At 42.8% G+C, this 14,309-nt stretch overlaps 1 protein-coding gene across 2 annotated transcripts in view; it reads left to right on the forward strand.

The window, feature by feature from the left end:
• Positions 1 to 14,309, forward strand: part of LMTK2 (lemur tyrosine kinase 2) — a 93,856-nt gene that overhangs the window by 68,204 nt on the left and 11,343 nt on the right. For both annotated transcript variants that reach the window (XM_045541317.1, XM_045541318.1), the window contains exons 8-11: positions 2,018 to 2,102; positions 3,387 to 3,508; positions 9,978 to 10,127; positions 10,398 to 13,356. In XM_045541317.1, coding sequence (XP_045397273.1) covers positions 2,018 to 2,102; positions 3,387 to 3,508; positions 9,978 to 10,127; positions 10,398 to 13,356 — 3,316 coding nt within the window. The remainder of the gene's footprint in view (positions 1 to 2,017; positions 2,103 to 3,386; positions 3,509 to 9,977; positions 10,128 to 10,397; positions 13,357 to 14,309) is intronic.

The raw sequence follows: 14,309 nt of genomic DNA on the forward strand, positions 1-14,309 counted from the left end.
CCAGCCCAAAGAGGACACACACATGCCCTTTTGGGAATGCTTGAGTTCAGCTTTTAGCTGTGGTCTTAGGAGGGAGACATTGGGAAGGTTTGGCAGGATCTGTTTGTAGAGACCCTGGAGATGCTCGTCAGTGGTTCTCAGTAACTGAACCTCCATTGGCAAAACCCACAACTATCCAGTTGCAGCTGTCGACCCAGTGGATAAAGCAGCCTTAAAGTGTTTTCATTTTCCTGCCTTCAAGTGGCATGTTACTCCTCCCTCTTTCCCTCCCTCCCTCCCTTCTTCGCTTAATTCCAAAAAAATGGGACCAGTTTTCTCCTTAAGATTGGAAGATTCTGGCCTGGTGGTGCAGTAGGCTCATGCCTATAATCCTAACACTCTGGGAGGCCAAGGTGGGAGCATTGCTTGAGGTCAGGAGTTCAAGACCAGCCTGGGCAATAGCGAGACCCCATCTGTATAAAAAAATAAATCAGTTGGGTGTGGTGGTGGCCTGTGCCTATAGGCCCAGCTACTCAGAAGGCTAAGGCAGGAGGATTGCTTGAGCTTAGGAGCTGGAGTTTGCAGTGAGTTATGATCACACCACACACTCCAGCCCAGGCAACAGAGTGAGAGTGAGACCCTGTCTCAAAAAAAAGAGTGTAGAGAGCAGTGTAATATAATTCACTCGAGTCCACCTGGACCATGTTCATTGAGGACCAACCATGTGCAACTGTTTCTGTGTTGTCATTCATAGTTATAGACGGTAAAAGTATGATAATCCTACTGAATAATAATTTGCTAGCTTTGTGGCCCTAGTGAAGTTACTTCAACTCTCTATGCCCTGGTTTCCTTATTTATTAATGAGGAAAATAATAGTCCCCACCTCATAGGTTTGTTGTGAAGATTAAATGCTTAGAGAAAATGCAAAGTGCTTAGAGAATGCCTCGTTTTAAAGTGCTTTGTGAAGATTAGCCATTATTATATGATTGAATCAATGTTGTTATGTACCACACTGTCATTGAATTATATCAGTGTTAGCTGTTGCCACTGTTACCTTCATTATTATTATATTTCAGACATGTGAGCTTTGGACATCAAAATCTTCAAAGATATGAATTTGATAGTTTAAGTTTTTGGTCTTTTACAATTATATAAAGACAAACATTTTTAATTTTAGACTGTAGAAATTTAGATTCCAATATCTTTAATTTATGCCTTAAAACTATAAATTAGGTATCCTTGTCTATTTTAATTTAGTGCCTTTTTAATTCATATGCCAGTTGATTATTTAAAAGATTCTAAGGACTAAAGCCAAAATCCAAACAATTTAATCTGTTACCTATATGGAAATTTCCTTTAGGAAAAGCAGTTTTTACTTGTTAAATCATGTGTTTTTGAAAATTAACTTGTTCTTAAATTATATAAGTAAATTGTTTTAAGTAAGTCTTGAAAATAAGCTCTTGACCTCCCTGTGGGGAGGTGGAGTTTGCAAGACTTGAGAGTAATTTGGAAAGGGCTCAATTATAATGCTTGCATATCTTTGAGAAAGGAGGAAAAAAACAAACATTTTTAGCAATGAAGATTATTTTGGGGTGCTTGAAGTTGTAACTTCATTAATCTTATCTTAAATAACAAATAGACTATTACTGAAGTAATAAAAGTTCTTATAAAAAAATTCAGACACTTTAGCTAATAACATTTTAGAATTCTTTCTTGGTCACTCTTAAAATACTAGGAAATAAGCCATAAATCTGGTTTTAATGCAGAGCATGGTATAGATATAGTCATTATTTAACCTTAGCATTCATGGTTATTTGCCCCAAAATGTGATCTTCATTATTTAAGTAATTGATAATATATTTAATATATAATCCTTTTCCTGTGAAAAAATTTTAAAACATTAATTATTAAGCAGAGATCTCAATATACTACACTATGATTCCTAGAGAAAGCCTTTTTATGTAGCAATTTCATGCAACAGTATCCTGATTGTTGGTTCTCCGTGTTGTTGTGTTCACTTCGCTCTTTCTGTTTTCAGTGATTTAGCCCTGCGGAATTGCTTTCTTACCTCTGACTTAAATGTGAAAGTGGGAGATTATGGAATAGGATTCAGCAGGTACAAGGTAAGCCAAAGGTTTAAATGTTGTCTCTTTAATCTGAGTTAATTTCAGTTGTGAAGTTGTAATAGCCCAGAAATGCCTCTCTGTTTTTGGAAGAGAGGGGCAAGAGTCTTGGTCATGATGCCTTTCTGGAGAGGGGTTTGTTGCAGTCATTTTAATGGCGGTATTGGCTTCTGTTGAGTGGTTTGTCTACATCAGTGGCTTTGTGCCCAGTGTTTTGTGATGGCTTTCCAAGTGCTTTGTTTAAAATGATTTATAAACAGTGTAATTGATATAGTTGGATGGTTCATAATAAATTTTAGAATGAACATGTGAGCAATAATAGTTACTATTACTTGTATAATAAAATATACATGTCATATAAATGTTTCTCCATTATGTGGTCAGTAAAATTTCAGCTCAGATTCATTAAGCTTGATTTAGGTTTTTTAACTCTTGTCATAAATATATCCCCAAAGGAAACAAGGGAAGAAGTAGATGAGATTTTCATTTGTGTGTGTTTTTGTAGCCCAGCTGAATGAGGTAGCATGATGTGGGGCAGAGAAGGAGATTGTCCCAGCTCCGTGCTGTCAGGAGACCTTGGATAAGCCATTTGGCCTCCGTTTTCTAAGCAGCATCATAAAGATAATACCTGTTCTATCTTAGGGGATCTTAGGGGCTAAAGAGGTAACATTTTCAAAAAATATTGTGCAAATGTAAGTTGATGATTTGTCTACATAGTGGCTCTAGTGTCTTGAGCACTTGCTATATACCGAGCATTTAGAAGTACTTGCCTTCATCATCTCATTTAATCCTCATCAGAAAGGAGGTAGTTCGTATTATCCTCATTTTACAGATAAGGAAAAAGACTTCACTTAGTTGTTGCTTACCCAGAGTCACATAGCTGGTAAATAGTAGAATGGAGAACTTACAGCCCAGTCTGTCGGATTCTAAAGCCTACAGTCTTATTCATTAACCAGCATCTCTATTCAGTGCGTAAGGCCCAGTATATTTTAAAAGATGTTTTGCTCAGTCTGCGTTGCATGCATCAGACACGGCGTACCTTCCTTTTCCAGGAAGGATGACTTAGCAGGCATTCATGGCTGAGAGACCAACTCATGAAGCCCAGGAGGCTTCAGGGAAACTCTTTACCTTCTGCCCAGAAAGTCTCTCTTCATGCCCACTTTTTTTTCCTGATATGTTTTTTGGGTTGGGTATATGTTTTCTGAGAATGCTCTGGAATTAAATCATTGAGCTCACTAAAAGTATCATTCCATTCAAAATTCTGTATGCTTTCTAACAAAACAGGAGGATTACATTGAAACAGATGATAAAAAAATTTTCCCTCTGCGATGGACTGCTCCAGAATTAGTAACCAGCTTTCAAGACAGACTATTAACTGCAGATCAAACTAAGTATAGTAATATATGGTATGTATTGGTTTACCATTTTATTAGGCTTTTGTTTGGCAAAGTCCTAGCTTCTTTCTCTTTGAGTAATTTCTTAAGGGAAAGTAATTATATAAGATGTAGGAACAAAAGAATGCCTGATGGTGTGAAAGAGAGCATTGAAAGATATGATAGCAATTGTCACAGTTGCAATGATATAATTAACTGTTTGGAGACTGTGTCTCTTACCCGTTTTCCTTTACAAAAGCAGGAACCAAGTCTGTTTTATATTCTGTGCCTCCCATGGGGCCTGGCATATAATAGATATTTAATACATATATATTGAAATGAATGAGAAAACCAAAAGGGGTTTGGACTATTACTTAATACTATGATTTATAGGGGTCAGTTTAGTGGAAGCTAAAAAGATGTATCTAAATTTTTGACTAACAGTTTCTATCACAACCTTAATTTATAGTTACTTTTTTTTTTTTTTTTAAAGACACAGAGTCTTGTTCTTTTGCCCAGGCTGGAGCAATCATAGCTCACGGCAGCCTCAAACACCTGGGCTCAATCAGTCCTCCTGTCTCAGCCTCTCGAGTAGCTGGAACTACAGGCATGTGCCACCATGCCCTGATAATTTTTAAAAAATTTTTTGTAGAGATGGGGTCTCACTGTGTTGCCCAGGCTAGTCTCAAACTCCTGGGCTCAAGTGATCCTTCTACCTCGGCCTCCCAAAGTGCTGTGATTACAGTTGTGAGCCACCATGCGCTGGCCTATAGCTGTATTTTTTGTGCTCTTGTTCTTTTTCCGTTTTCTTTTTCTCTTCTTGCCTTCTTTTGGATTAATTTCTTTAAAAAGTTTTTTTTTTTTGCTTTTATTGTTATCTTTAATTGACATAATAATTTGTGTATATATTTATGGGATACAGTATTATATTTCTTATGTTTCGATACATGTATACAATGTGTAATGATCAAATTAAGGTAATTAGTATATCCATCACCTCAAGCATTTATCATTTCTTTGTGTTGGAAACATTCCAAATCTCTTGTAGCTATTTGAAAATACACAATAAATTGTTGTTAATTATAGTTGCCCTATAGCGCTATAGAACACTAGATCTTTTTCCTCCTGTCTAGCTGTAATTTTGTATCTGTTAACCAATCCCTTCCTATCTCCTCTTCCCCGACCCTTCCCAGCCGATAGTAACCACTATCTACTCTGTACTTCTGTGACCTCAACATTTTTAGCTTCCACATGATTGACACAGTTTGATTCCTTTCTCTTTCTCCTTTGGGTATCTGCTTGCTCTCCCAGTGAGTTTTATATTTTTGCGTGTTTTCATGATGGTAGTTACCACCTTTCTCTTCCAGATGTAGGACTCCTTGAGCATTTTTTTTGTAAGGCTAGTGGTGATGAAGTCCTTCAGTTTTTGCTTGTCTAGGAAAGACTTTATTTGTCTTTTCATTTCTCAAGGATAGCTTTGCTGGGTATGATATGCTTGACTGATAGTTTTTTTTTTTTTCCCCCTTTTAGCACTCTGAATATATTATCCCATTCTCTCTTGGCCCATAGGGTTTCTGCTGAGAAATCTGCTGTTAGTCTAAGGGGAACTCCCTTAGACTTGATGCTTTTCTCTTGCTATTTTTATTTTTATTTTATTTTATTTTTTAATACAGGATTTTGCTTTGTCACCCAAGCTTGAGTGCAGTGGCACAGTCGTAGCTCACTGCAGCCCCAAACTCATGGGCTCAAGTGATCCTTCTGCCTCACCTCCTGAGTACCTGGGACCACAGGCACATGACCCCACATCCAGCTGATTTTTTTGTTTTCCTGTAGAGACGAAGTCTTGTTTTGTTGCCCAGGCTGGTCTCAAACTCCTGGGCTCAAGCAATCCTTCTGCCTTGGCTTCTCTAAGTGCCAGGAATACAGGTGTGAGCTACCACCTGGCCCATTTTAGAATTCTCTCTGTCTTTGACCTTTGACAATTTGACAATAGTGTGCCTCTGAGAGGACCTTTTTAGGTTGAATCTATTTGGGGACCCTTGAGCTTCCTGGATCTGTCCATATCTCTCCCAAGACTTGGGAAATTTTCAGCTATTATTTTCTTAAGTAGTTTTTTTCTATTCCTTTTCCTGTCTTTCATATATTTGTGTCTTATGAGTCCTGTAGGCTTTCTTCATTCTTTTTCATTCTTTCTTCCTTTTTTTCCCCCTGGCTGGGTAATTTCAAACAACCTGCCTTCAAGTTCAGAGATTCTTCTGCTTGATCTCATCTGCTATTGAAGTTCTCTGTTGTATTTTTTATTTCATTCATTGAATTCTTCAGCCGCAGGATTTCTGTTTGGCCACTGGGCAGGGGTGGTTTGGTGGCAGCTTGGCCTCAAGAACAGAAGCGTTCCAGTTCCAAGAGGATGCAGCACAGTAGCTGCATGGGCCACAGGGGGTGGGGCACGGTGTCGGTGCCTTCTCTGGAGGGGGTGCAGCCGTGTGGACTCAGTGCCTGTGAGGACTGGAGGGGACCCCAGGAGGACTGGAGGGGACCCCAGTAGTGAGGACTGTGAGTCCAGGGTGTTACTGGGGGCTGCTGAGATCCTCTTGCTTACCTTTCCCCTCAAGGAGACGTTCCTCCTGGTTCCCAGCTGATCCTGCTAGGGGATGGAGTGGTGCCGGGCAGGCATGTCCTTCTCTTCTCTGTGTGGCTGTCCTGAGTGTCTTTGCTCACCAGGGTTTCTGTTACTCCTTTGATGTATTCCACATCTCTGCTTTAGTTATTTTGTCAAAATGTAGTTCATTGGTTGTCTTGGCTGTCTTTGTGGGGGAATAGCGCCAGGGGCTTCATTAGTTGCCCTAGAAATTACAGCTTGCATATACTTCACCTACCTCTGCTTAATATTAGTTCGTATCTTAACCCTCCTTGTGAACAATACAGGGACCTTAGAACACTTTAACTTAGTACATCACACACACACACACACACACACACACACACACACACACACACACATGCACACAGTTATAGGTTATTGTTGGGTATTTTAAGTTTTTTAGCATCAGTATTTTTTTTTTTAGATTTATCCACATAATCAAACCACTTTGCTCTTCATTAATTTTTTTTTTTAATCTCAGACCTTCCATCTGGGATCACTTTCCTTTTGCCTGAAGTGTATCCTTCAGAACTGCCTTTAGTGAGGGTCTGCCTGGTAATAGAGTCAATTTTTTGTAGGTCTGAACATACCTTCATTTTGTCATTCTTGAAGTATATTTTTACTTGATGGCTTTTATTTTTTCTCTGCATATTCTACTGACTTCCATTATTGCTTTTGAGAATTCGGCTCGCTGTAATCCTACTAAGTTCTTTGAGGTAATGTGACTTTTTCTCTCTAGCTGCTTTTAAAGTCTTCCCTTTATCTTTTTTCTTTTTTGTAATAGTTTCACTGTCGTGTGTGGGTTTGGATTTAAGTTTTTTGCTTGGGATTTACTTGGCTTTTCAAATCTGTAGGTTAGTGTTATTCATTGGTTCTGGAAAATTCTTAGCCCTTATCCTTTAAATATTGCCTCTGCCCCCTTATCTCTCCTTCTAGAAATCTAATTAGACATGTGTTATATTATCTTGCTTTTTATCTCCTATCTCTCAGTCTCTCTTACGTATTCCATCTCTTCGACTCTCTCCCACATTCTAGATGGTTTTTCAGACTTAGACTCTAGCCACTAATTTCTCTCTCTTCAGCTATGTGTTCTTCTGTTAAATCTATTAAGTTTTATAATTCCTTTATTGACTTTTGAGTTTTAGAAAATATTTTTTATTTTAAAAATTTGTCACAGTGTTTTTTATAGTTGGATTATGATCTATGTGAGATAATTCCAATAACTAAAGTCTTGATCCTGCTGCTGCTTGATGGTTCCTTGTTTCCTCAGGGACTTTTTTGTGTTGGGGATTCTTGGAAATGTAGAATTGAGGTACATTCTTTCAGAGAAGATCTATATTTGTTTCTCCTGGGTACCTGGGGGTCCTGCTGTGGACAGGGCACTGTACGAGGCCAGGGCTTTACATATTCAGCTTGAGAGTTTATGAACCACTCAGATGATGTTAATTTGGGCTGCAAATCCAGGTAAAGGCCAACTCTGCAGTTACAACTTCTTAGGGCCCTGCCCCGCTTACACACACAGTCTCCGCCCTCACAGCACCTCAGTGCTAAGGCAGCTTGCCCTCCTGCCTGTGAAGGGAGGCAGGGGCAGGTTGATCCCTACCTTGAGGTCTCTCGGTGAACCCCCTTACCTTGGGCCTATCATCCCCATCAAGCCTTGGAAACCACAAACACAGAAGCCCAAGGTCTGTGCTTCAGCAAAAGCCCCAAAGGAGGTTGTAGTGTTCTGCTTAGTTCTCTAAGTTCTAGATTTTTGTCCTTGTAACTCCCTCTGTTCTTAGCCACTCTTAGATGCTTTTAAGAAGATGCTTTTGATGCTTCATCCAGCATGTTTATTGTTCTTAGTGGGGGGATTAAGCTGGCAGTATAGCCTATATTTCCAGAGACAGAACCAGCCCTCCTGCTGACAGTTTGAGCAGTCACTAGTGGCAGTGCCAGGTCATGCCAGCGGCAAAGCCCACACTGCCTCATGCTGGGGCAAATGAGAGGGACCTCGCTCAGAGAGTTTGGGGGTGAAGAGGGGATAAGAACTACAGGACATTTTTCCTCCCAGAAGAAAGAGTCTTGATGGTATTAACGAGGCACAGCCCATGGGAGGGGAGGAGGTGAATCCGAGGCAGAAGAGTAGGTGATGATGCCATGATCCCAGAGGATCCCTGCACGGCAGAGAACGCAGAACTCCAGGAGACAGATGTGCAGGGAAGATGCTAAGAGGCAGTAGGGGTGGGGCTGGGGAAGCCTGTGCTTCCTGTTCTGTGCAGAGTAGGGGGCAGGTAGAGGCTAGAAAGGGTTTGGTTTGTGGATAGGCCTTACTGGGGGTGGGAAAGGGAGCTAAATTAGGCACTTGGAGAAATTGAGACGGGCAGAGTTACTTGCCAAAGGTCAAGCCAGGCTTGGTGGTAACACTGATGTTGCCATTGATCATAAACCTACCACCTTTGTGGTCTTTAGTATTTCATGGAAATTTCTTATTTTCCTCCGTCAAATTGTAAACTCATTTGAGCAGCATTATCAAAAAGCTCCCCAAGGAGCTCCAACAGGTCACTACCCTAAACTTTTGTACAGAAAACTGTCACCTACCCCTACCAATTCTGTGCCAGGGAAGAGAAAGCACTTCTTACTTTCTAAATTAGACTGGTTTAGGTCCTTTTATTTCCTTTGATAGAAATGATCTCTCAACTTAGATACTGAATGTGCTGATTGTTTTTCACTAATTTGTGAAAGTGTAAGAGAATTTAAAGTTGTGTTACACGATGCCAAATAAACTATTGATAATTTGATACAGTTTGTAATTCACATAAGCATCCTGGTGGGTATTGATCAAAGTCGTGTAAACCACGAATGGATTGGTGTCAGAATCACTAGGGAGCTTTTTAAAAACACGGTTTTGTAGGCCATACCTGGATCTACCACCTAAGAGTCCTTGGGGCGGACCCCAAATACCAGTGTGTTTGTTTAAAGCTTCCCAGATGATACGGATGACCAGCCAGGCTCGGGAACATTGCAATAAATAGGAGAGTATAATGCAGGACAGAGGCAGTAAGTGGTGGGGAGGAGGTGCAGGGACCACGTAGAGGAAAGGACAGGCACTTCGTCTAACCTGAGCAGCAGAGGCCATGTCCGTGGGGGCAGAGCACAGGGTTGTGAGAATGGGCTGGGCAGGGACAGAGAAGGGGCGTTCCTGCTGTGTGCGGCAACCCTGGGGGCCTCAGAGGCTCAGGCAGGTGTCCTCTCCTCTCCTGGCACAGAGACGGCTGCCAGAGTGCTGGGCCATTCTGTGTGATAGCAGGAAAACCCAGAATGCCGAGGAGTAGCTAAAATAAGGAATGCGTGGGTCTCACAGAGAAGAGATTTTATTTTCCACATAAAGGTTTCGTTTAGATATTTTCTGGCATGTACTACTGTTGTGAATGAGCTTTTTTCCCACCCAAACCCCCAGAATTCAGGGTGTTTATCTTGTCTGCAGCCATTCTGCCGAAGTCGTGAAACATTCTAATGGCCTTTCACGTAATTTCTTGAGTTTTTGAAGTTGACAGTCATATTAACCTCATCTCTATAATTATGCCTGTCATCTCTGGTTTGTATTTTTTTTGTGGGCCAAAACTTCTAGAGTGGTATTCAGTTGTGATGTGAGGAGGCATTCTTGTCTTCCTTATTTTAATGGAAATGCCTCTTTTTTGTTATCATGATATTGATTATTGGTTTTGGAGCTATTTTACTAGGTTAAAGAACTACCTTATTATTAATAATCTTCAATACACACCTTGTCCTTGAAATTACTGACCACATAAATAGCAATGTGGGTGTTAAAAATTTGACGTCTAAAGGGAGAGAGAAATAACCATGTTTTTTTTCCTCCAGGTCCCTGGGTGTGACACTTTGGGAGCTTTTTGATAATGCTGCTCAACCATATTCCAACCTTTCCAACTTAGACGTTCTCAATCAAGTCATTAGAGAGAGAGACACAAAGCTCCCCAAGCCCCAGCTGGAGCAGCCTTATTCTGATAGATGGTTGGTAACTTCATGTTCTCTGGGTTCTGTTTTGTTACCTTCACTGCGAAGATGCTGTGAAATGTCCTGAAAACACAAAAATTTGGTGGTATATTTCTTCATTTCCTCTTTCACCACGCTCTCACCATGAACTGAAGTCCTTGGTGTGGTTGGCAGCGATTAAGGTGTAGAAATTTGTGGGGTGTTGAGTTTCCTTCGGGGTCCTTGTAAAGTCTTTTCTTATTTTAAAACATATTATTGTTCCATTAATTACTTCTCCTGTGCTGCTAGGTATGAGGTTTTACAGTTCTGTTGGCTGTCACCAGACAAGAGACCAGCAGCTGAAGACGTGCACAGACTGCTGACTTACCTGCGCATGCAAAGCCAGCGGGACTCGGAAGTTGACTTCGAACAACAGTGGAATGCGCTTAAGCCAAATACAAACAGCAGAGATGCTTCCAGCAATGCTGCTTTCCCAATTCTTGACCATTTTACCCGGGATCGGCTGGGCCGTGAAATGGAAGAAGTCCTCACCGTGACCGAGACGAGCCAGGGACTGAGCTTTGAGTATGTCTGGGAAGCGGCGAAGCATGATCATTTTGATGAGCGCAGCCGGGGCCACCCAGACGAAGCCTTGTCCTACACAAGCATCTTCTATCCAGTCGAAGTGTTTGAGAGCTCCCTTTCCGATCCCGGGCCTGGGAAACAGGATGACAGTGGCCAGGATGTCCCCCTGAGGGCCCCTGGAGTGGTTCCTGTTTTTGATGCCCACAACCTTTCTGTTGGAAGTGACTATTATATCCAATTAGAAGAAAAAAGTGGTAGCAACTTGGAGCTTGATTACCCTCCTGCGCTGCTCACAACTGAAATGGACAATCCCGAAAGGACGGGCGCGGAGCTACCCCAGGGTACAGCACGCAGGAGCCTTGAATTAGAAGAATCTAGTACCGATGAGGATTTCTTCCAAAGCAGTACGGACCCCAAAGATGCTAGCTTACCCGAGGACTTACATGTTCCCAGCGGCCCTGAGAGCCCTTTCAACAGTATATTTAATGATCTGGACAAATCAGAGGATTTGCCTAGCCACCAAAAAATATTTGACTTAATGGAACTAAACGGTGTTCAAGCTGACTTTAAACCTACCACTTTAAGTTCGAGTTTGGATAACTCCAAAGAGTCTGTAATAACCGGCCACCTTGAAAAGGAAAAGTCCCATAAGCTTTTTGACTGTGATCCTCTTTGTCTGTCAGAAAATCTTATGCACCAAGATAATTTTGATCCATTGAATGTTCAAGAATTGTCAGAAAACTTTTTATTTCTTCAAGAGAAAAACTTACTAAAAGGCTCGTTATCTAGCAAAGAACATGTCAGTGATCTTCAAACAGAGCTTAAGAATGCTGGTTTTACTGAAACTATATTAGAAACTTCACCTAGAAACTCTTTAGATACCGAGCTTAAGTTTGCTGAAAATAAACCAGGCTTTACTTTGTTAGAGGAAAACCTAAGTGCAAAGGGCAAAGATACAGATGTCGTGCTCACGGATGGCACTCCAAGCGCCTCGTTGCTGTCCTCCCCGGAAGTGCAGGTACCTCCTACCTCACTCGAAACAGAAGAAATGTCTCATGATGTACCTTCAGGTTCATTCCTGCAGCAGGGAGAAACCAAACCCGCATGTTTGGATGTCAGTGTCTCTGAGGACTGTCTCTGCCAGGACGTCAGTGCAGACACCGTGACTGTCCCAGTTGAAATTCTCTCAACTGATGCCAAAACTCACAGCGTTGGTGATGGGTCCCAGGACTCAACTCACCAAAATGAAGAGAACTTGGGAGTAACCAAAAGTGACCCAGTTGTTGTTGATGATATTCTTCCTAGTAAAGTGAGTACAGGGAGTAGTCATTCCAAATTAGGACAGAACTTACAAAATAAACCATTTTCAGAAGACCATCATAGTAATAGTTTGCCGGAGAAAAACTTGGAAGCTGTGGAGACTTTGAATCAGCTCAATTATAAAGATGCTACAAAAGAAGCCGGCTTGGTGTCTGCCTTTTCCTCGGACTCTACCAGTCAAGACAGCCTCTTAGAAGACAGCTTGTCAACACCCTTTCCAGCCTCGGAGCCGTCCGTGGAAACCCCGGACTCTTTGGAGTCAGTGGATGTCCATGAGGCGTTACTGGATTCTTTAGACTCTCACACTCCTCAGAAACTCTTGCCCCCCGATAAGCCTGCAGACAGTGGGTACGAAACAGAGAACTTGGAGTCTCCTGAGTGGACTTTGCACCCTGCTCCTGAGGGCACCTCCGACTCAGACTTGGCTTCAGCGGGTGACAGCGGTCAAACCAGTTTGCCCCCCAACCCCGTCATTGTCATCTCAGACATAGGCGATGGCCACAGAGGTACCGATGTGACCTCACAGACTTTTGCACCTGGCTCCCAGAGTTCATATCGAGACTCGGCGTACTTCTCAGATAACGACTCTGAGCCCGACAAAAAGTCTGAGGAGGTCCCAGGAACCTCCGTGTCGGCCTTGGTGTCAGTACAGGGCCCGTCCCTGCCCGAGCCAGTTGGCCCAGAGCAGAGTCCTGATGCCGAGGGTAGTTTCCTGGAAACCACAGAGAGCCAGCCGGCTCAGGGTTGTCCGCCTGCTTTGCAGAATTCCGGTCACCTGGAATTAAGAGAAATGCTGGAGCCAGCACAGGCTGATGTTTCCAAACAGATACATCCTGCAGACGACGAGGCTGGCAGTCCCTTGAGTTTGCTGCATTCAGAACTTAGCAGCAGTGATGACTTAGAGACACAGGAAGATCACCCCTGCACCCTCACTTCCATCGGAACCAACACTAATGAACTCCTGGCGTATGCAAGCTCGGCGGTAGATAAGTCCCTAACCGGCCACTCTGATGGCCCCAAGTTGAAGGAGCCAGATATTGAGGGGAAATACCTGGGGAAGCTCGGTGTGTCCGGGATGCTCGACCTCTCTGAGGACGGGATTGACGCGGATGAGGAGGATGAAAACAGCGACGACTCCGATGAGGACCTGAGGGCCTTCAACCTGCACAGCCTGAGCTCTGAGTCAGAAGAGGAGACCGAGCACCCCGTGCCCGTGATCCTCAGCAACGAGGACGGGAGACACTTGCGCAGTTTGCTGAAGCCCTCGGCAGCCGCGGCCACCGACCAGCTACCTGATGACTGGAAGAAAGAAAAGAAGGCGGTCACATTTTTTGATGATGTCACAGTTTACCTGTTTGACCAGGTATCTGTTACCTCTAAATTATATATACACACACATGAGAATTCCAAAATATGTTAGGAAATTGAGTGTGGTCTGGTTTTTAATTGCTGTTTTGGGGCAACAGATTGTGATTACTCAAAAAAAGCGATTTGGGGTTGGTTGCAGTTCCAAGAAGATGCAGAAATGTGGTTTGCACAGGAAATTCCTATTCAATTAGGCGAAGGAGACCTGGATGCTCTTCCTGGGTCACCTCGCAGAGTCTTACTGAAACTAGTTAGCCTTTACAGACCCAATTTTTAGTATCTGACATTGGCGACAGTACCCAACACCTGGGTGCAGCCCTGGAGACAGGCCGGCCAGCAGCAGCCCCTGCAGTGCACACAGCAGGGGAGGCTGTGGTCCTCCTGGCCTGTCCCTTGCCCCTGTCCCCTTTCTCTGCTTGGAGCAGACAGTTAGTGTACCCTGCTCAGAGGCACAGGCTAAGGATCCTTTAACAGCTTATAATTTGAGCATTTTTTTTTAAGGTTCTTTTTTTTCTAGTCTTTGTAGCCCTTTAATTTGCTTCTTGCACCAGCTGGATTGTGAGTAAACTCAGCTGTGGGACATGGGGATGGGGTCCCATCGCATCCCAAAAGGTGTGGGAGTCCTTGGCGTCTCCTTCACGGCTCTTGCCCTCCCTTAACCAAGGCCTTGTTCTCTCAGCCCCTGCGTAGCACAGTCCCTCTCAGGCCCGCAGCCCCGGTGTCCTGAGCGCTGTTCCACCTCCTCCCCGCAGATCTGCGTCTCCCTTTCTGCTGCACGGTACTTTATGCTTTGTTGCTTCTCTGTGTTTTGTTCACTTTTGTGTTTATGATGTTTCTCAAAAAAAAAAAAAATCATTAAATTACCCACATTTGTACTAAAGCATATATTGTGGGGAGGTGGACATTTAAAAAAAGAAGAGCAGCTTCCTGCGCTCAGCCGGACCCATTGAA

This window comes from Lemur catta, chromosome 2 (assembly GCF_020740605.2).
Source record: "Lemur catta isolate mLemCat1 chromosome 2, mLemCat1.pri, whole genome shotgun sequence".
In the NCBI taxonomy this organism is placed as follows: Eukaryota; Metazoa; Chordata; class Mammalia; order Primates; family Lemuridae; genus Lemur; species Lemur catta.